At 37.1% G+C, this 20,291-nt stretch overlaps 1 protein-coding gene across 1 annotated transcript in view; it reads left to right on the top strand.

Annotated features, from left to right (window-relative positions):
• Positions 1-20,291, top strand: part of SEC63 (SEC63 protein translocation regulator) — a 53,196-nt gene that overhangs the window by 9,864 nt on the left and 23,041 nt on the right. The window contains exons 2-9 of the mRNA XM_054628945.2: positions 4,019-4,118; positions 4,908-5,022; positions 8,548-8,660; positions 10,936-10,997; positions 14,331-14,389; positions 15,122-15,172; positions 17,647-17,755; positions 20,191-20,285. Of these exons, the coding sequence (XP_054484920.1) occupies positions 4,019-4,118; positions 4,908-5,022; positions 8,548-8,660; positions 10,936-10,997; positions 14,331-14,389; positions 15,122-15,172; positions 17,647-17,755; positions 20,191-20,285 (704 nt within the window). The remainder of the gene's footprint in view (positions 1-4,018; positions 4,119-4,907; positions 5,023-8,547; positions 8,661-10,935; positions 10,998-14,330; positions 14,390-15,121; positions 15,173-17,646; positions 17,756-20,190; positions 20,286-20,291) is intronic.

Here is a 20,291-nt window from a genome sequence, read left to right as displayed (position 1 = left end):
TGCTGCAAAGCATGCTCTGGAAAAAAGAAGCTTTGCTGTTAAATATTTCGTAGGTCTCTTTGTAGTTAATGAACTGCTTGGGTTTTAATACTTAAAATGTTACTCAAAACACATAATTTTTTTGGCTTATTTCTGTAAATATTTACTAGAGAGAAAAATCTCTTTGAAAACAACTAGGATGAGATTATTCACCTATAAATGTTTTAGTTAAGAGGCTAACCTGGACATGACCTCTTTATAGATAAATAATGAGCATCATGAGGACAATTCTTAAAATGATAGACATTAGGTTAGAAAGCATCTATCAGATGGTTTAATTCTTCACTGCTATGGTGCATTTAAAATCCTGAAACATGCTTTCCATTTTTAATTTTTTTTTAAAGTAATCCCAGTGGGAACACTAGCGCTTATTTGAAGGCTTTTGCATTTAAGCAACAGTGTTTTAGAACACCTTAAAATCAATTTAATTTGCTTCATGCCTCTTAATTTGGGGTTTTACTGTAGAAGTCAATCCTATTATAATAAAGTTGAAATTGCTCAGTACTTCAGAGGAGCTGCTGACTATGAGTTTGCTGTGAGTTTCAATCCTGCCTCTTAGTTGCTGGCAAACATGGGTGACTTCTTTTACAACATAGTTATAAATGTTTGTCAGTGTCATTTTTGAAAGTAAGTCTGTGGGTTTTTTTCCTCATCCTGTGACTTTTAAAATTATCTCAGATAACATACTGTATTCATGTGGAGTCTTTTCTGTAATAATTATCAAGGAAAATGCCAATAGAGTTAAGCATAGATGGCCTAGTGAAAAAGTAGGATAGCCTTTTCCTACTTCATCTGTTATCTGAGAAATGGTTAAGTGCTTAAGAAAGTAAATTTTTACAGAGAGCCTCAGTTCAAGACCTCAGTAAATAAGTTGTTCATACAATTATTTGATTTCTATTATTGTTGAAGTAGAAAAAAGCCCAGGAGTTCAGATTTTGCATATATAGATATATATAGATATATATATATATACACACACACAACTGTGGAAAGTAAATAGGAACCTACTTAAGTGTACAGTTAAGGGGATTAAAACTGTGGAACCCTGAGTAAAATCCAGGAAACCTGGAAACTCTTGAGTGTTTTGACTGAGTCTGTTGCCCTCAGTTTTAACAGAACAGATGTAATGCTTAGAGCTGTGGTGTCCCTGTGCTGTAGTCTTTACTCAAGACTTGCATGCTGTGTGTATTACTTGCACCTCTTGATGCTTTCCACTGGTACAAGTTTTCCATTCAGGTGTAGAGAGAGGATGACACACTAGGAATGAGTTTTGTGAAAGTCTGGCTTTAAAGTGATCTTGGCATTTCCTAGGGCTGCAGAACTGTGTTGCTCTGTGTTCCTTGCTGAAAGAAGTAATTTTCTTTCAAAACCATTCTCCTTTGGATGAATTGTCTGCGACTGGTGGGCAGAATATTTCATGTGCACCTCCTCCTATTTCTTTTTCTGACAGAGTCCACTGGAACTGTATTCTGGACTATGTGACTTTGCTTTTTGTAGTAGCCTGAAGGTAGAAAGAACACAGGAGGCTAGGGCGTATTTCTGTCCTTTCCTGCAGTTTGAGGTAGAATAATGGAAAACTGGTGGCTTCCATTGATTCTGGATATTAGCTTTTTGCTTGCTTTTGGCTGTCATAAAAATTGACTGATACTTTGAAACTTTTATATGCTTCAGATATAAATACTGATGCCAGTAGTCTTATTTGTGGTATTTTTTTCCTAAAACTGACCTTTGTTTGTTGCAGCTGAAACAAAATTCTAGGGATTAAAACTTCTCAGTACAATTGCAGCTGTACCTCTTTCCATTCTCTCTCTTCTTGAATTGTCTATGTCCAATAACAATAAATGTGCAATCTTCTCTTTTTACTCAGAAGAATGAAAAATAATCTCTCCTTGGTTTTTTTTTTGTTTGTTTTGTTTTGCTTTGTAGTTTTTTAAAGCACTTTTTGGAACCTCCGGAACCTGAAACAAAATGATTAGGTTTAGGTAGGGATCAATTGTCAAACATTCCTGAAGATTGGGTGTATCCTTCTGTTTCTTTGGAAACAGGTATGTAAGATAGGTGAACTTCAAAACCAAACTTAAGCCAGGCATGGCTGAATTGTAAACACAGGTTGAATGTAATCTCTGAAAATTGGAAATCCAACCTGTAATTAGCTTTCTTCTGTGTCTGTATGTCTTGTGTCCTCACTCATTGTGTGGTTAGTAAATCAGAACAGAGGTTGAGGCAGATATGAGAGATTTTTGCTGCATGAGGATGGTCAAACTGTAGAATAGGTTGTTCAGAGGCACAGTGAGCTCTGTCTTTGAAGCCACTCCAAAGGCCTACAGCCAGACCTTGAGCAGCTGCATTTTATTCTCCTCTGAGCAGCAGGGTCTGATTAGGTGATCTCCTGAGGTCTTTTCCCCCTGTCCAACCCGTTAGGTTGTTCTGTTTTACCCAAGAACTGTGTGGTCTGTGTTACCCATGCAGAAGAAGCAGATGCCTCAGGCTTAAAGAACTGGATATTCAAGAGGTTTGCGTAAGTTCCAATCAAGAGAAGTCAACTGTTTACTTAAACACTCTCTACTTGTACGTGTTTTGAAGCCCAGAATACAAAAGAAGTGACTGCAGCAGTCAACAAGGGAAGACCAACCTATGTCATCTACCTAAACTTCTGTAAGGTCTTTGACAAAGTCATGAAAGAGGTGCCACTCAGGTTTTCTTTTGTATCAGTACTAGTTATATTTCTTGAACTTGAAAAGTATATTAAGATGTAGTTTTGGCTGAACATTCACATACATTTTTTGAGTTACTACAGTATGCACTTGTGAGAACCCTTGTGAGTAAGAACTGTGTTGGGGAAAATCTCGGGATTTGTGAATCTCAGGAACTTTGGATGCATTGAGAACAATGTGGAGGGAAATAAAGCAGGCAGGGGATGCTTTCCCAGATTATTTACAGGAATGAAGTGGCAGTCTACATCCTCTTGTGAGAGGGGTGCTTTAACAGTTCCTTGATGCATGGGGTAGTGTTAGTGAGATTAACTCAAAAGCCCCGCGGGTGCATTATGCCTTTGCTTTCCAAGGCTCTTTGATACCTGTTCCTAAAATAGGTATTAAAGGAGAGATTCACTCTTGTGAAGGATTTTACCCATCAAACAAGAAGTGGTTTTGACTGGAGGAAAAGCATTTCCTCCCACCCCACACACACTTGTCTCCCTGTAATCCCATATCAAAGGATGTTGTCTGAAGTGCTCTTACACTGTAATGGGAAGCCATGATCTGGACTGAGAAGAAACGAGAGATCTCTACTTGTGTGCTTTTAAAACTGAACCTTTTTCCCTGACAGAATATGGATTCCAGAGCTAAGATCCAGAGAAAGTACAATTCATTTTTCACTGCAGAGCTTTACCTTGAGGAATGTGTAAGGTGTTCACTGCAGTGTGATCAGAGTCTTCAGGATATTGCAGGACAGTGTGCCAGTTCTGTGGCATGGTAAATTCACTTGTGAAAAAAGGAAGCTCCTTTTGTCAGACAAAAGCAAAGCAAAAAAGATCTGATTTATCCACAACTTGCTGTTGTTCCTGCTGTACTCTTTATTTGTATACAAATACCAGTTTGCCTGTGGGTTGCATTCTGTTTGTTTTTCCTGCATGCCATAGCTGACACACTGAAAAGGGAAACTTTTGGAGTTGAGTGGCAGAAGCAAAGTTTACAGGTGCATGTTAGGCAAAGGTTGGGTTCACATGTGATGGTTACTATGTGGCATATAGGAAATAGAACGGATTTCTTTTAGGTAGAGAGAGTAATCTGACCAACTTCTTATGTTTATGTATGTACAGCATCATTTAAATGGATAGAAGGCATTCTTTCCTGTGGTAATGCTGGACCTTATGTTCGTCCTCCAACTGACCTTGTACTGCCTGTTTGGGGTGAGGTGGGCATGTTGGCTGTTCTGAGTTTTGTCAGCTTGGTTAATCACAATCTCTCTATTTTTATAGAACAAATTCGATTAAAGAATATAAGGAACGTGTATGGAAGGTGTTTGTGGTACCGCTTGCGACTGCTCAAGCCACAGCAGAACATAATTCCTACAGTGAAGTACGTACGTTTCATTTGCATGGCTTCCCATTAATCAATTCTTGCCTTGTTTTATATAGAAATACACTGGTTTGTAATCAAAGCAGGGATTAGTTACTTTTGCATCACTAAAGAGACATTTGCAATTTGCAATATTTGAATAATTAATAGGTAATCATTATTGTCTAGTAGGGCTTGAAATCTTGATGCATACTGTTTGTCCTGTATAAAATACCTGAGGAATGAGACCACTGAGCCTCAGCTGTAGAAAAGAGTAAACATTGCTTTTATTTGTTCAAAAAAAAAAATTCTCCCTCACTGAAATTAGTAGTGCTAGTGCAATCTTTTCATTTAAATATTTAGTATGTGAACATGTATACTCAAATATAAAAGAATAATAATTTTGTATGTTTGAAGGTGAACCCTTTATCAGTTCCTTGTTATGCCCATCCTCAAAATGTTTTGCTGTCTGTTATGCACCTGTGTCAGCTTTTTGTGTTTTGGTTTTTTTTCCTTTTAACACATTGTCTAGGATCTAGTTAAAATAATCCTTTAAAAATAGGAAATAATAGTGTATACCTGCTGAGGAGAGACAGTTAAAAAATTGAGACTTTGTGGGAGTGGATTGTCCTTGTTAAAAGCTAGGAGAAAAAGTGGTATTAAAACTGAAATACTAACACCTGCTTTAGTGTTTCTTGCTGTTTTAATGCTGTTTCTTGAAGAGTGATATAAGATGGCTTTCAGTGTTATTAGAATGGGGTTAGAGCTAGTGGATTTGTGTATTTAAAAAATTCTTTTTCTTCCAAACAGGAAAATAGTCCTCCTTGCTGGCTGGGCATTATTTTTGTTCCTTGCATACAAAGTTTCCAAAACAGACAGAGAGTATCAAGAATACAACCCTTATGAAGTGTTACATTTGGATCCTGTAAGTAATAACATCTTTCACTAGTCTGTGCTACTGTAACTGTATACGCTGTGTGTAGATGTTAATCTTGGACTTGTTTTTTCAAACAAAGTAAGTTTAGTGAATCTATCTAGTGGTTTTGTTCTTTTTTGGCATGTGAAAGTTACTGCTGCATGTTATAAAGTCAGTTGTTACGTGTTTTTTGCCTATATCTGTACCAATTTATAACTTTTATATCTAGTGCCTTCAAATGTAGTGAGGTGGGTGTTTTAAAATCCTATTCTGATGTTGTTTTCCTCTCTGTGTACAGGAAAACAACCAAAAAAATCTGTTTTGTATGCCCTGTGTAAATCTTCTGCATAGGAACTTCTAGGGATGCTGAAGTAACTGTATAAACAAGAATGTGAATTAATTTGATTTACAGTTTCTGTACAGAGCAATATTTGTAAATGAGAGGTTTCACTGAAGGGTGTTGGTGATGCACATTTTGATGTAGTGCAGGCTAGCCTGAATCTTGGTTGTATCTGTGAATGCCAACAGCAAATTCTAAACAGTGATCCCAGCCAATAGGTTTATTGAACTGGGATAAAAAAAAAATAGAGTGCCTATCTAGAAAATAGATGCAGTGCTTTGTTAAAACTGAAGGACTGTTTCAAAATGGATGCAAAAAATTACATATCCCAAGGATAGACTTTCTGAACTTCTTTTAAACTCTTCATCTTAACCACAATACCTTGAGCAGACTGTCTGCTTATGTTAATTATTTCCTGATCCAAGGCTCCTCTTTTGAATAACAGTAGAGTCATCTTTCCAGTTCTGGAGTCTGAGGTATGTTTCACTCTCAAGTCTGAAGAAATACACTGTAGATCAGCTCAGCACAAGAACGTGAATGAGCTTTGAATGTACCTGTTTTGATTAAATGCAATGTACATTGTTAGTGCGAGAGCTTAATATGTATGTCAACTTTAGCAAATGCATGTCTTGCCTTTAAATGATGTTGACTTGTCAGCAGAGAAAAGCAGCTCCTTGTGCTAAGAAAGCCATTTATAGCAGGTGAGAAGTCTGCATCCTATTTCTAGCTAGACAGGTAGAACACCTGCCTGTCACGTCTGGAGCCAAGTTACTGCAGTTCAACCACAGCTCAACTCACTGCTGCTGACTTGAGTTCTCTCACTGATGCACAGGAAGGAGCAATACAAGTTTTTACTGTTAAATGGTATCAGTTGGACCCATGCAGTTTAAATGTTCGTATAACTGGGTTAACTTTGATTAAAGAAATCAGGCTAGGGATTAGGTCATCAGAGTATTTTCCTTTGTTATCCTTCTGAAATTTCTACAAGTAACAATCCGGAGGGAAAGAAAGGAACGCGTTTAGTGAATTATAGCTTTGTGTTTATTGATAAAAACTTGTACATGTACTCAAGACACATGCAACTTACCCAGGCAAAGAAACCAATTCTGGAATGCCTTAAGAACTGAGGGATGGAGCATGTTCTCATAAGGACAAGCTGAATGAGAGCCAGAGGTTTTAAGAGGGGGATGAAAAGATGGTCGTGAAGATAGATAGTTGAAGTAGGGCTCAAGGAAAGAGTTCAAAATCTGAGGCTATTTCTATCAAGCAATTTCTGTTAAATCTCTTGAAAGATTTTCAGTTCAGATTACGTGAAAAATGAACATTTTTCTGTTACCATTCAAGTGGAACCTTGAGAGTTGTAGCTGGTCCTGCTGATGAAGTGATACAGATGCTGAAGTGTAGTTAGATAATGGAACTGCTATTGTTATTTAAAAAAAACCGTAAAACACCACAACCCCCTCCCCCTAAACCTAAAAAAAATAAAATGGTTGCAGATGCAATCACTCAAAGTTTTGATGCACAGTAATTCACTTCTTCTTTGCATTCATACTCTAGTCAAGATTATTTTTTATGTTAGCATATCAATTTTTAACAAGAGGCTTTTATTTCCCGAGAAGAACCACAGCCAACAAAGTCCAGATAATGTACTTACACCAGATTTTATATGCAATATCAGCAATGTGTTTTGAACATAGAATAGCTCTTTTTGAAGCATACCACTGGAATTCACTAACACATAAGGTGCTCCAATATTAATTATTTATTTAATAAGTATCTGTACTGCAGTTTCAAAGCTGGGATCCAAGGCATAAAGATGAATCTCAAAAGCGGTTATATACAGGCACACTCTGTGTTCCAAGCAGACTGATACCAGCTGTCCAAAGCTACTAAGCTTTTCTGTAAGTCAGGCCTAACCTCTGTAGCCTAGCTTTTGAAAATGAGGAGTAAGAATTTAATGTAGATGAAAAACTTGTCAACTTTTCTGGGATTGTGTTCACCTTCTGGCACCTTTTGTGTCAGAAAGAAAAAATCAGTTTTTTTTTTTTTATAGACAGCATTCATGTGAGCCATGAAAACACATCTCAAACAGCTTGGGTTTTTTTTCCCTTCCCTTTGTTCTTTTTCCCCAACTTTTTAGCCTCTTCTCCCTATCTGGCATTCTTTCTCTAGTCTTGAAACATCTGGTTTTAGTTGAAGTCTAATTTTTAATGGAGTAAATTAATCCTGTGCATTAAATCAGGCATGCTGTTGAAAAATAGTGTTGGATTATGGCAGACTGTATAAAGTGAGATAAAGTAACAACAAGTGAAGCCTCAGGGTAGTTTAATTTCTGGTTTAAATTTATTGAAACAGTACCATCATCTGTGAATAAATTCTTGTGTGTTTATTATGCAGTTAAGGTCAGCATGCTAGGCTTCTCTGGCACAAAATACTGGAGAGTCTTGTGGTAATTGTTGTGCAAAACTTAGCAGATAACATATAGAAAAAACTTTAGCTGAACTTACTATGAAGTTTTGTTGGTTGTCTTGTGTAATGAAGTTCACAGTCCAAGCTGGAAGTTAATGCACAAGGGATTTTGTTGGTGGTATTTAACAACATGCTGGAGTAGAATAAAAATCAATCTTTCTCAGGTATAGGTAATGTATTCCCTTTGCTCAAGAAGTTTGAAATAATTTATGGGTAGGATGATTCTAGTCAAAGGTCTTTTTAAGTGGCAGGGAAATCTGCTGTTCCTGGTGACTGACAGATCTATTTCTGCGTACAAACTGCAAGTAGAACATCATACTTGATCTATGAACTGTGCTTAAATAGAAGAATATTGCAAATGAGAGTTCCTTGTATTCATGAATATGTTTAAAATTTGCCAAATAGATAAGAAATCCTTCCTTTTTTTTTTGTTCCTATAGATGGACAAGCAAAATAATCCAGATAAAACCCACTATTCAGTCATCTGAGTGTGTTTTAGTTAGACTCTGAACTTCTGTCTTAGTTTAAAAACATAATGGTTGTAAGAATTTTATTTAGAAAAATAATAATGTTTTAATGAAACATAGTTTCATGATCCTATGTTACAATATAATTCTTCAGTGAATGGTTCAGAAAAATACTATGCAATGTGTATTAGGATTATATATAAAGAATGAATTTTATTTAAGGTATTTATTAATAAATGCAAACCTTTCCTTTTGAAGGGAGCAAGTATATCGGAAATAAAGAAACAGTACCGTGCACTATCCCTAAAATACCATCCAGATAAAGGAGGAGATGAAGTTATGTTCATGAGGATTGCTAAGGCCTATGCAGCGTAAGTTTCTTTTTTGCCTATGAAAAAATGGGAATCACAGTATTGTGGGCAGAACAGCCTTTACAGTAAGAGCAAGGAGGGTGCAAGCAGGCAGGAAGAAATGTGTTCAGATATGTAACAAAAGTCAAAACACGTCTTCCTGCAGTGAGTATTTGCTTTGTATGAGTTAGAAAGGATAATTTGTTTTGCACCTGTCAGAATACTGTAAGGTGTTAGTTCTTTGTGTTAACTTTCATGTCAGCTAGGAAAAGTGTTTCCAGTAGAACACATATTAAATCTTAAAGATGACAAAGAGCAAAATGGGTGTTGTGGTTTTTAACCAACCGACTCTGTTACAGCAGTTTTGAAGCGATGCTTAGAAAATATGTTTACTGTTTGTTTCACCTGTTGGTAAAGCCAAAGAGTAAAAGACAGTACTTTAACTGTTCCATCCAGTGAAAAGGATGTTTTCATTCTGAATCCTTTTTCTCTCAGCTTGCCCCTATCCCTTTCCAGTTATGCTTGCCATGCAGTCCTGATTTTTTACTTGGTGACTGTTTGATAATTCCTGTATAGTTCTTAAAAGCTGAGTCCTTGAATCTGCTTTTCCTCTAGAGTATTTTTTGGTCTTATCTCTTACAGCATTTTTATTTATTTAATACCTGAGAGATGTCTAATATAAGAATTTGGTATAAAGGAAATCAAAATACAGGCATTTCAATACACAGTTCAATCACAATACCAGTGGGATTCCTGTTACTGGTGTCTCTAATGCACTCACTGTCAGGATGCTGATGGGAAGGCATGTGTGGCTTGAAGCCAGCAGGAGCCCATTGCTCTCTACAGAATCCTAGTTGTCTGGTTTTTATACTCTGGTGGACTGAGCCAGGTATTTACTCCCCTCATGCTGATGTCTCAAACTTGAGACATTCACAGTTTTTTTATGCACTCAAAGAGAAATGTTTATGCCACCAGTTGATCCCCTCATCTGTTGATAGGATTTTATGTAAAACAAAGGCCACCTTCATGTCCTCTTTGTGCTGAGGTGGAGACAGCTTCTCTGCAGCAGCTGTGCTGAGTCACTGTGGTCACAGCATGTCACTCTTGCCCATTGCCTCTGAGACTTCTTCAGTTACTGGGATTTATTGAGTCAGTCACATCATCGGGGAACCTAGGAAGTGATGATTTCTGCCTTGAAGTCAATTGTGTGTGTGGTTAACCTTACTGATGGAGAGTCCTGTTTGGGAAGAGGTGGGAAGGAGAACCAATCATGCTCACTTGAGCAGTTTGGAAATCATACTTTTTGCTTAAACACATCTGTATCACTTTGAAAATCTCTTCAGTTGGAATTCTGGTATGCCATTTTGAACTTGTGAAGCATGTAAATTACTTGCTTTACAAGCCAGTACTCAAACACTTGGTGCTGCAGTTTGATAGTTCAAACACTAGTGCATGGGCTGTGGCAGAGGTATATTGTGAGGTAAACATTGGTGAAGTTCCTTAGCCTGATGTCTTGAAAGACTATAAAAGCTGCCCATTTGGTGAATCTGCTTGTCAACAAATGGGGGACTTAGAAGTGATCAGGGGAGGCCTGACTTCTTCACTGGGTTTCTTATATGAGATAAAATCTTTCATACAGTGAAGCCAGGTGTTCTGTTTTCTAAAGCAGTATTCTTCCTTAGTAGCAGGGGCTCTGTCAAAGTGGCACACAATTGCCAAAAAACTGTCATTACTGAACAGGCACAGAAACTGTAAGATTTAGGAGGTGGTATCTTATTTAATAAGAGAGTATTAAAATATGAAACTTGGGAGTTCCAGGGGAAAAAACCCAACAAAACCAAACACGGGCTGTCAAAGGCTAAAGGTCTAGAATAAGATTAAGACCCATATGGACTACTTCTGATCAATCTTCCATATTTACCTTCCTCCCAAAAAATAAGATAAATTTCAACCTCTTTCTTTCAAATTTTTCTGTGCTGTAACCTGGCATCAAGAAATACTGTGTGCTGATGGGTGTGCAGTCACTGTCATGGAAGGGAGATGTGATTGTGCATTCTCCTGCATGGGCATCTTCTGTGCCTGATTTCCTGTCAGAGTCCTTAAAGAATTTGCTTCTCTGTCAAGGAGGTATACAGCAGTACTGTTTCCTATTAGATTTCATAAAAATACCAGAAGCTGTTTAGATTTCCAAACCACCTCTAAAGGATGGTGTGACTGCCACATTTTCAAGTTTCTGTTTGTTAATGGTTTAGAGAAATGTCTTCTGTATTAACTTAATATCTCTTCTTGTAACTAGGTTAACTGATGAAGAGTCACGAAAAAACTGGGAAGAATTTGGTAATCCAGATGGACCACAAGGTAACAATTATGAATGACAGAGGTTCTGTAAGCACTGCACATTGAGATGTGGAATATCTGATCAGTCAATTAGCAGTTAGAGCTTTATATAAAAACTTTCTCCTATGATTAAAGCAACGCATCTGACCAATTCTTTGTTTGTGAAACTGGTTCTGGGGGTGGTGGCAGGGAAAGGCAAGAAAGAGTTTGCTTTACACTTCTTGAACTTTTTATTATGGTAAGAAGAGAAGAATTGTTTTAGTCAGCTTCAGTAAGTATCTAGGGAGACTTGCCAATATTAATGGAGGTATAAGCAAAAAATAGAATACTGCTTATCAGAAACTTGTCAATTTTAAACATTTCTAGGTATTTATGATTAAATACTAGAGATGTATACTGAAAAATTAACAGTTTGCCATAGTGCAATAAACACACTTTGAAAGGATGTACAAGGGGTTATTGTTTCTGGGCAGGTTACTACATGAAAATAATCCTGGTGATGGTGTGTTAAAGTTTTACAGTAGGGTGATCCAAACAAAATGAATTTAAGACTGAAATTTAATAATTTTTTCCCTACTTGCAGTTGTATGAATTGTTGTAAAACACCTTTGTGATTGTTTAAGTGGCCTACTAAGGAAAAATGTTGCCTATTTCTAGCTGATACTCATTACAGACAAAATGGAAATCTGCCATTTGTTAAGGCAAGTTATACACCATATCTGTGTAGAATGAGTTACAGCCAGATTGGAAATAAATGGAATTTGTAACTTAATTCTGAAGTTACAGGATGACATGAGGGTACTCTGTCATCTGTGCTGTAAATTCTTCTTCTGAATTATATCCACCCAACACAGGACATTAATTTATAAGTTAAAAAAGCCAACCCTAGCCCTTGAACTGGTGTTTCAAAGAAATAAAAATCTTTTCTCTTCCTTCAAAAAAACATCTTTGCCACTATGTCACGGTCTGACAAAGGCATTTCTAATGGACTAAGGCGGTGGATCAGCTTCTTTAAACACTGTGTTTTATAGCATAACAGATTTCTATCAACTCCTAGCTTCTAGTACTTCCTTTGCTTGGCAAGTAAGAGGTCTCTATCCCTCTTGCTACAAAATACAGATAAAATCTTTCTTCAGAAATGCTGTCACAATATCAGCAAAATGGTACTATAAATTTTAATAGCTTTGCTAGGACCTTTCTGGATACTAAATTGTTTTTCACATCCATAAGCTACTCACTTAGTGTTGACAAGGCATAGGATTTGAAGTTAGGCAGTTGTGTCAGTGTCCTTGAATGGACCTGAAGCTGTGACGTCAAAAGAAAACTCAGCTAAAACTTGAGAAGGCACAAACATCCTTGGTTGGTTTAGTGATTGTATTCACAAACCTAAGAGACTTTGGATTCCCAGAGGGCAAAATGAAAGGATTTTTTGGCAGGGTAGCAGCTCGTACTGTGGGCGTTAAGCCTCCTGCTCTTCTGAAAACTCCACCTCAGACTTCAGTGGAAGTGGAATTCTCTGCTTTATTTCTAGACCTCTTGTTATTGTTTGAGACATCTGAAGAGTGGAAGAAATCCCTGAACTATTTTCTCTCTCTCCTCTATTCTCTAACCTTGTTCCACATTAAAGTGTGAGGGGCTTTCTAATTTAGTGAAATTTATCTTCTCTGTATTTACACATCTGTGGTGTAAAACATGTACCCAAGCTCTTTACTCTAGTCTTACAGTTCTGTACAAAGGATAGGTACAGTCCCTCATAGAGGGATTTTCTGGGCTGACATGAAGCACATCTGGGGTTAGACATGCCCAACCAAGTTCAGTGTGGTACATCCCACCCTCTGTGCCCAGCACAGAGGAACAGGGAGCAGCATTCCTCTCTATCCAGCTGAGGCAGTGTGAGGCCAGAGGCAGGCAAACAAGGGCTTTATGTATTTGCATGACTTGCTGCTTTACTAAAAGTAAATGCAAAATCACTCAAAGAGTGTTTACAAGCAGGTGAGGGAGATCTTAAGAGTATAAAGATAGTCTACTAAAAGTGCCTTATGATTAAAGCCCGTTTCCCCATGCTGTTTGCTGGTGCTTCAGCTCAGTGGGCATGAGTGGGGGCAAGGAGACTCTCAGACCAGAAGAGAAAGAGCTTTTTACTGAACTGCTTCTGTTCCTGGAACAATTTAAGGGTACAATCCTAAAGGTCAAAAATATTGTAGCAAACTGAAATTTACTTCATTAGTAAAAGACAGACTTTTAGTAGATTCTTCTAAAAATCCATAATCATTAACAGATTAGAGTCTGGAGATCTTCCTTCTCCAGGGCAAGGCATTTCCTGTAACTTAATGTGGTAAATTCACTGGGTATCATCTGCTTGAACTCCTAAGGCTGAGGTGTGGTCAGGCTTGTCAGATGTTTGATTGGAGACTCAAGGAATAGTAATTTTCAACCTAGAGAAGTCACATTAGGCTTGTGGGTAACAGCTGTTTATCTGAATTGATGGCTGTCACAGTCTGTTGGAGATGGTATCAATCAGTGTAGTGCCTAACTACAGAGGGATCCTAGCCCATCCTTATTTAAGGCATTGCTCCTCATGGATAACTGCTAGTACTAAGGAAAACATGTTGTTTTTCTTTTAAGCAGGTCCTAGAAATCGATGAAGTCTTACTTTCTTTTCTTTCCCCCATTGGTTTCATGGAGCTTTTAGTATTGGGATAGACAGTGTTTGCAAAATTTAATTTATTACCACTTGTGTCTGAAAAGCTATTTTATGCTACTCTCTATTCAGATCTGTATATTGGAGATGTTAGAGAATCATGTCTTCTGTTTTCTGTAACCTAACTTCTTTTGAATTGGAGAGTGTTCCTCTTTCTTTCTTACCAGTCACACAGAAATTTGAACTGACAGAGGGTTTTGTGTGTACAGTTTACAGCTTAGAACATTTTCTTAGAGGGGCAAACCAATAGAACTATCCATAGAAGTAATTTGCTCAGACCATTTTCTTGCAGTTCATTTGCTTACTTAACTATATGTATTTAAACTGCTGAAAACTCTGCAATGCAAAACTCACAAAACTTCCAATTGTTTATATATGTAGAAATAAATCTTGCCTATCTATTTCACTGCAATATGTTAAGCTAAAATACTTGGTATTTCAGGTGTTGGATTTAAGTCCTGTTATTGCATACTTGGCGTATTTCTAATTTGTTGCTTGATTTTGCTGTATTTATTAAAATTTTGCTTATTGAAGTAATAAACATGAGTGAGTTTATTGTGGGTTGGTGTTTTTTGTTTTTTTGTTAGTCATAATGTGACTTTAAAAATGTTTCTCAGTATTTTATAGTGAACTTATTTTCTTTCATCCTACAGCTACAAGCTTCGGTATAGCTTTGCCAGCTTGGATTGTGGATCAGAAAAATTCAATTTTGGTGAGTCAGCTTACTTAGCTCAAGATTTTAAGGTGAACTTTCAAGTGTTTTTGAAAAAAAAAATTGCTTAATACTGCACATTTTCAGTCAAAACACATTAATACTTTGCTCCAAGTGAACATCTTTGAAGCAAATTTCAGGAGCTGTGAGTGTTAGAGTAACTTAAATCTAACCTTTGAGAATGAAGTATGAATATGTTTGGATAGATCTCATTCCAATGACAATGAGGTTCTACTGTGGTCACCCCTGCTACAAAGTGTGTGTTCACTCTTGCAAGGAACACAGTTAGAGCTGCATGCTGGGTTTCTCCAGTTCCATTTGGTTTGCTAGTGATGCTCTAATCACACAGTATCTAAATATTCTTCCTGTTGTATTTGTTGCTGTAAGGTGTTTTTCTTAACCACTTGATTACTTTTGATGTCTGTCCACTGCATCACAGTCTTGCTGCCAACTTTTTATTTATTAAAGAAACTGACCTGTGACAGTGTGTGAATCATTTAAACTGATTAATATGTGAATCACACTAAACTGACACTCCTTATTTAAGCCATACCTAGTTATATTACTTGTAAGTTGATCTTCAGAAATAATTACACTATTATGCAGTAGGCTTGTGATAATTTTTAGTAAGCTTGTGGTCATACTACTGATTATTTTAGAATAAAGATTAAACAAGAGTGGTATTAAGTAGCCACAGTATCTAATACAGTATGTTTTATATTTTTTCTGTAGGTGTTGTTTGTATATGGATTAGCATTTATGGTTATTCTTCCAGTTGTTGTGGTAAGTAGTATCTGATATTCTGCTCTCTGTAACCAAGTTGTAAAAAAGGCTGTCTTAGAGTTCTCATTCTTAGCTTTCATAGAGAGTGCAAGTGAGCTGTTTTTAAAAAGGTGGTGTTTTACTGTGAAAAAAGTGTAGCTGCTGTAGAGTTTCCAGAAAAATGCAGTGCTGTGATAGAGAGGAGACTCCAGGGAGAATACTGGCTATCACAAGAATTATTAAGTTACGTAATTTGTCTTGTAGCTTCTTTCTCAAGAAAATTATTGAGGTGATGAGCTCAAGAGGATATTCAGGGGTGCTATAGTAAAGACTGAGATATCTCTAGCTGGTGGTGCTAGAATGATTACTGCAGGTGCAGCAGGTGGTTGATCTGGTTTTTCCTGCCTGCCTGTGTTTAAATAGCTTCAGTTTTTATTGATCTTCTGTACACCATGAGATGTCTGCCCTTGACATTGCAATATGTAAGGAATCAATTGGTAGGTGAGTGTTATTTCGGGGCTTGGGTTTGCCCTAAAGTATTGCTTTTAAACAATTTTCCTTACCCAGTGATTGTGCATTTGGGGTGTGGCATGAAGCAAGACTTAGAGAACTGACACCAAAAGGCCCTCATGTTCTTGAAAAGTAGATTTTAATTTGAAAAAGTGTCCTGAGGTCTTAGCAGCTGCTTGCATCAGTGTGTGCAGAGACTCAAGAGAGACATTATTCCTTCTCTTTGAGTCTTCCTGTGCAATTGGAAATTCAGTTTAGAAGATTAAATGTGCTGACTTCAACAAATGGTTGAATAAAAAGTCTAAAATCAAGGATGCAAATTTTTTTCATGCCTTTCCTTTTAGGATTCAGTTGATGCTTTTTTGTATACAGATACTTTTAGTGACTTACACCAGGTTTATCATAGCTCAAGTGAAAGGAAAACAACCTTGCTCTTGATACAAACAAATGTTCTGAGCACAGAAAAAAATTTCTGCCTCTTCTTGCCCCATACCAGATGTAGACTTGTATGTTCAGACTTGTCACTGTAAATTTCTTTTATGAGTCAGCGAAGAGGAATAGTCATTTTTATGGAGCATGTTATTTTATCATTTCATTTGAAAGTAGACATACAAAATAATTCATGCCTTTAATGGGCCTGTTTCTCTTTCATGAATCAATAAAGAAGGCAAACTTAACTGCAGTGTAGTCATCCTATGTTTGATGGGCATCTAAAATAAAGTAAGGCTACTTCCACCCTTTGAATCCAGATTAATGAAAAAGGACAATATTGATAAATAGCTCTTTCCAGACTTCCTCTGACCTAAATAATGTCCTGTACATGAGGCAAGAGACAGGAGCTGTATCTGCAGAAGCAGTTAGGGCAGCCTTTTTCATGTAGGTTTGGACTGGCTGGGTACATTTTTCTTCCAATACCTGTACTTGTACAAATGTTTGATAGCTGTGGGATTATAATTAATTTTTTATGCAGAAAAACATTGTAGAAAGCTGTGTAATATACTGTGTCAGCATTCATCTATTCACGGATGAATCAAATGTAATTTATTAAAAAATTTATTGGAGCCACTCCTTGAATATTTCCCAAATAATTAAGTAGATTGCAGAATTCTTTCCATAGTGGGGGAATTCACTATTATGAAACTAATAGTAGTAAGCATCACTTATCAGTGAAGAGCAACAAGCAGTAAATTAGTTAATAAATTTCACAGTAGATAGAGGACTATCTTCAATGTGTTTTCTTATGTTAAATGAGCTTTGCTTACAGGGAGGAGTTTATGAACAGATTGCAGTTTATAACCCAGCACACCATTTTTCTGAAAATATATTAGAGAGTACAATCACTGTAGAGTGAGTTCTGTAATTTGAGTCACTGGTGATAATTAAGCAATTATCAGTGTGTTGCTCTTCTTCTGTCAACCTGAAGGTGTATGTCTTAATTCTGAAAATTTCCAGTGAGGGCCACCTCCAGATTCCTCTTCTGAAAAACATTTTGTGGTCAGGTGACTTAAATCACAGTTTTGCAAATTTTCTTATAGTGAAAGAAATCTCTTCTTGTTTGGTCTTGGCCTGCCTAAACTAGATTTGAATGCTGAGTTGCTCTGTAAGGAGTTACCACATCATATACAGCAAGTGGTAAATCGAGTGAATTTTCTGTTTAGTGGATTTATTAAAACAACACCAGAAATAAACCAAGCAATGTATATGTGTGCAGGTGTTTGTGCTGGGGAAAATGTCTCTAGGCTAGAGGTCATTTAAAAATGTTTAATGTTAGATTCTCTCAGATGAATTTATCAGTGTGCTTTTAAAGTTTGTGTCAGCAAATATATTTTTGTTCCCCTCTCCTTTTTGAAATTCAGTTCACCTCAACATACATGATATCAGTTGGGCTGAGTTACCTGGTTGTTGACAGACACGAGGTCATGCAGTATGGCTGTTTTGATGCTTCCTTGTAGCTGACATCAGTCTGTTCCTGTTGAATATTTCAGGGTTCCTGGTGGTACCGATCAATACGATACAGTGGAGATCAGATTCTCATTCGGACAACTCAAATATATACATACTTTGTCTATAAAACCCGGAACATGGACATGAAACGTAAGTATAAGGCATCTTCAGCTGTAGGTGTGTTCCTCTGGGAGTGTCAGTCTGCTGACATTAAATTACTTCTATTTTATAGGCCTTAATTAGCTAAAAGTAATGCTTCTGGTTCCTTTAGAGTGTTTTTAACACTTAATTCTGTTGCAAATGAAGAATACTCTGTAAAAAGTAAATGTTTGGTAGAGGGATATATTTATGTCTATCTATACATGAAAAAAAAAAAAAAAGAAAGAAAAAGGGGTATTGTATGTTGGGAAAAACATGCTGACCTGCCTGTAGCCCTCAGTTGCCAGTAGGGGCAAACCTCTGTGTGTTTTCTTCTGTTAGTGTAAAAAAACTAGCTTTGGAATTTTTAGGGGCTTCATAAAATTTTTGTATGCATAAAGAATGCAATAGCCTTTCTTGTTTTTAGATGTTAGAATAGAGAGCTAAATTTCTGTTAAAAAATTGCTATCAATTTTATGTTACTTTGTTACTTGTTTGTAGCTTTCAATATGCTTCCTTTTCTTGTCTACTCCCTGATTTTAAAGGACTCCCTCCCATTTTTTTGGAGAAAACTGTAGGTGTACTTTGTTGCTGCAAAATTGTATCTTACAGTTTGGAGACTGGAATGACCCTGAGGAATTGCCACAGTACTACTTAGTTCTAGATAGGATTTAACTCGATTGAATGCTCAGAGCAATTGAAAAACAGAATAGAGGAACCCCAAAACCTTCTAAAAAAGGATTAATAAATATATTTTCTTACTTCTTTGAATTGCACTGTTTTTTGCTTTAAATTTGCTGGAAGATTGCTGAAATCTGCTCCTGATCCATCCTTGTCCTACAGAGCCGAAATGCTTTGCAGATCATCCAAGTGGTGTAGGGCATAAGAGTATGGAAAGATGTTACCCTTTGATTCACAGGACACATGTGTGTGGGATTAGTTCAGACTGTTTTATACTCTTTTGTCTCACTCTTACACTTTTTTCTATCTCCAGCTAGGTGAGAAAAGAGAGAGTAGGTGAGACTTTAGAAGTTCAGGGAGATCACTTTATTTTTTCAGACTTGTTTATAACAATAATTTGTTTCATATTGAATCTTGCTTAGAACCCAGCTTTGAGGCTTGCCTTGTCCCTCCTGAAGATTGGTTGAAAAGTGAACTCTAGGTTTAAGTGGCCTTATTTAAGGACTTGACACTTTTAGGTGTGGATCAGAGGCAGGTCAGTTTTTTCTACTGAGGTCTGTAGTGCAGTCTGAATGAAAACTGAGGTGCAGCTGAGGTGGCTTAGACAAACCACACAGTGATCAGGTAAGGCTTTTGCTTGGTTGTGAATTCCACTGTGGTGTGGTATATCAGTGCCAGCAAATGTAATCAAACCAGGCTAGGAAAATGATGAGATAAATCTGCATGGCTTGCCTTGTTTTAAGGTATTTTTTCAAGCTTCAGAACAAACAAACTTTCAGAATCTCCTTTCCTGGAGATTTTCAGTTGTTGATTTTAAATAATGGGAAGATATTTATAGTCATCTGAAAGTCTTCAATATACTGTGTTGAGGAAGTGAATAGATAATTGAGCATGGAAATGAAAATTGGTGCTCAGGGAACTTGACTCATTGTTACTAGTCTGAATTCACTGGGCACTGCAGGTAGGCAAAAATAACTTTGACTTGCTCATAAAAGCACTTGCTCAAAATGTAAGAAGGAAGCTTGAGTAACTACTGCTAAAAAAGTTATTTTAACTAGAGCAAATGATTGTGTGAGCTCTCTCTGATTGTCTGTGGCTGAGGGGTCTGGTATGTTCATGAGCAGGAAGCTCACAATGGGACTAAAATATCCAGTTGTCTAGGGCTTTCATTTTAATTACACTACAGAATATTTTGTGGTAACATGGATTTTCCTAATCACATTAAGAATAGAGTGGTCCATCATCTTTGTGCAATTTGTTTGTAGGATTATTTATTGGACTGCTTTTCTCATAATTACAGTAATTTTTTTGGTGAATTTTCAATGCTGACTGAGCAGAAAATGGAGCTGAAATTTTATCCTTCCTGCCTCCCTCTTCCATACACATTGTGGTACTGCTGCAGGCATGTGGGCTGCTGAGAGGAATGATTCTGTGAGCATGCAGAAGTAGTCAAACTGCTGTGCAGTGATGTCTGCTAGTCCTAATGAAGTCTAATTATGTTCTTTTCAAGACATTAAGTGTCAAATGCTGGGCTTCATACCATGTGAAACTGAGCCTTGAATCATCTCTTTTGTTTTGTGCCAGACATTGATTCCTGCCTCCTTGCCCTGTGGCAGTAGTAACCGATCCATTAAGTAGAGGACATGGATATTCATGGTTATTGAGGCAGGAACAGAAATAAGTTTTATGGCTGAAGGTTCTGAAGAAATCAGTTGGTGGCTTAGGATGTTGACATTTTCTTTGTCTGACTCCAATTATCTTTGCAGGGCTTATCATGGTTTTAGCAGGGGCATCTGAATTTGATCCTCAGTACAACAAAGATGCGACGAGCAGACCAGCAGACAACATTCAGATACCTCAGGTCAGT

The sequence above is a fragment of the Agelaius phoeniceus genome, chromosome 3, assembly GCF_051311805.1.
Source record: "Agelaius phoeniceus isolate bAgePho1 chromosome 3, bAgePho1.hap1, whole genome shotgun sequence".
In the NCBI taxonomy this organism is placed as follows: domain Eukaryota; kingdom Metazoa; phylum Chordata; class Aves; order Passeriformes; family Icteridae; genus Agelaius; species Agelaius phoeniceus.
The sequence above is the reverse complement of the archived record's forward strand: the minus strand, read 5'-3'. Positions and strand labels throughout refer to the sequence as shown.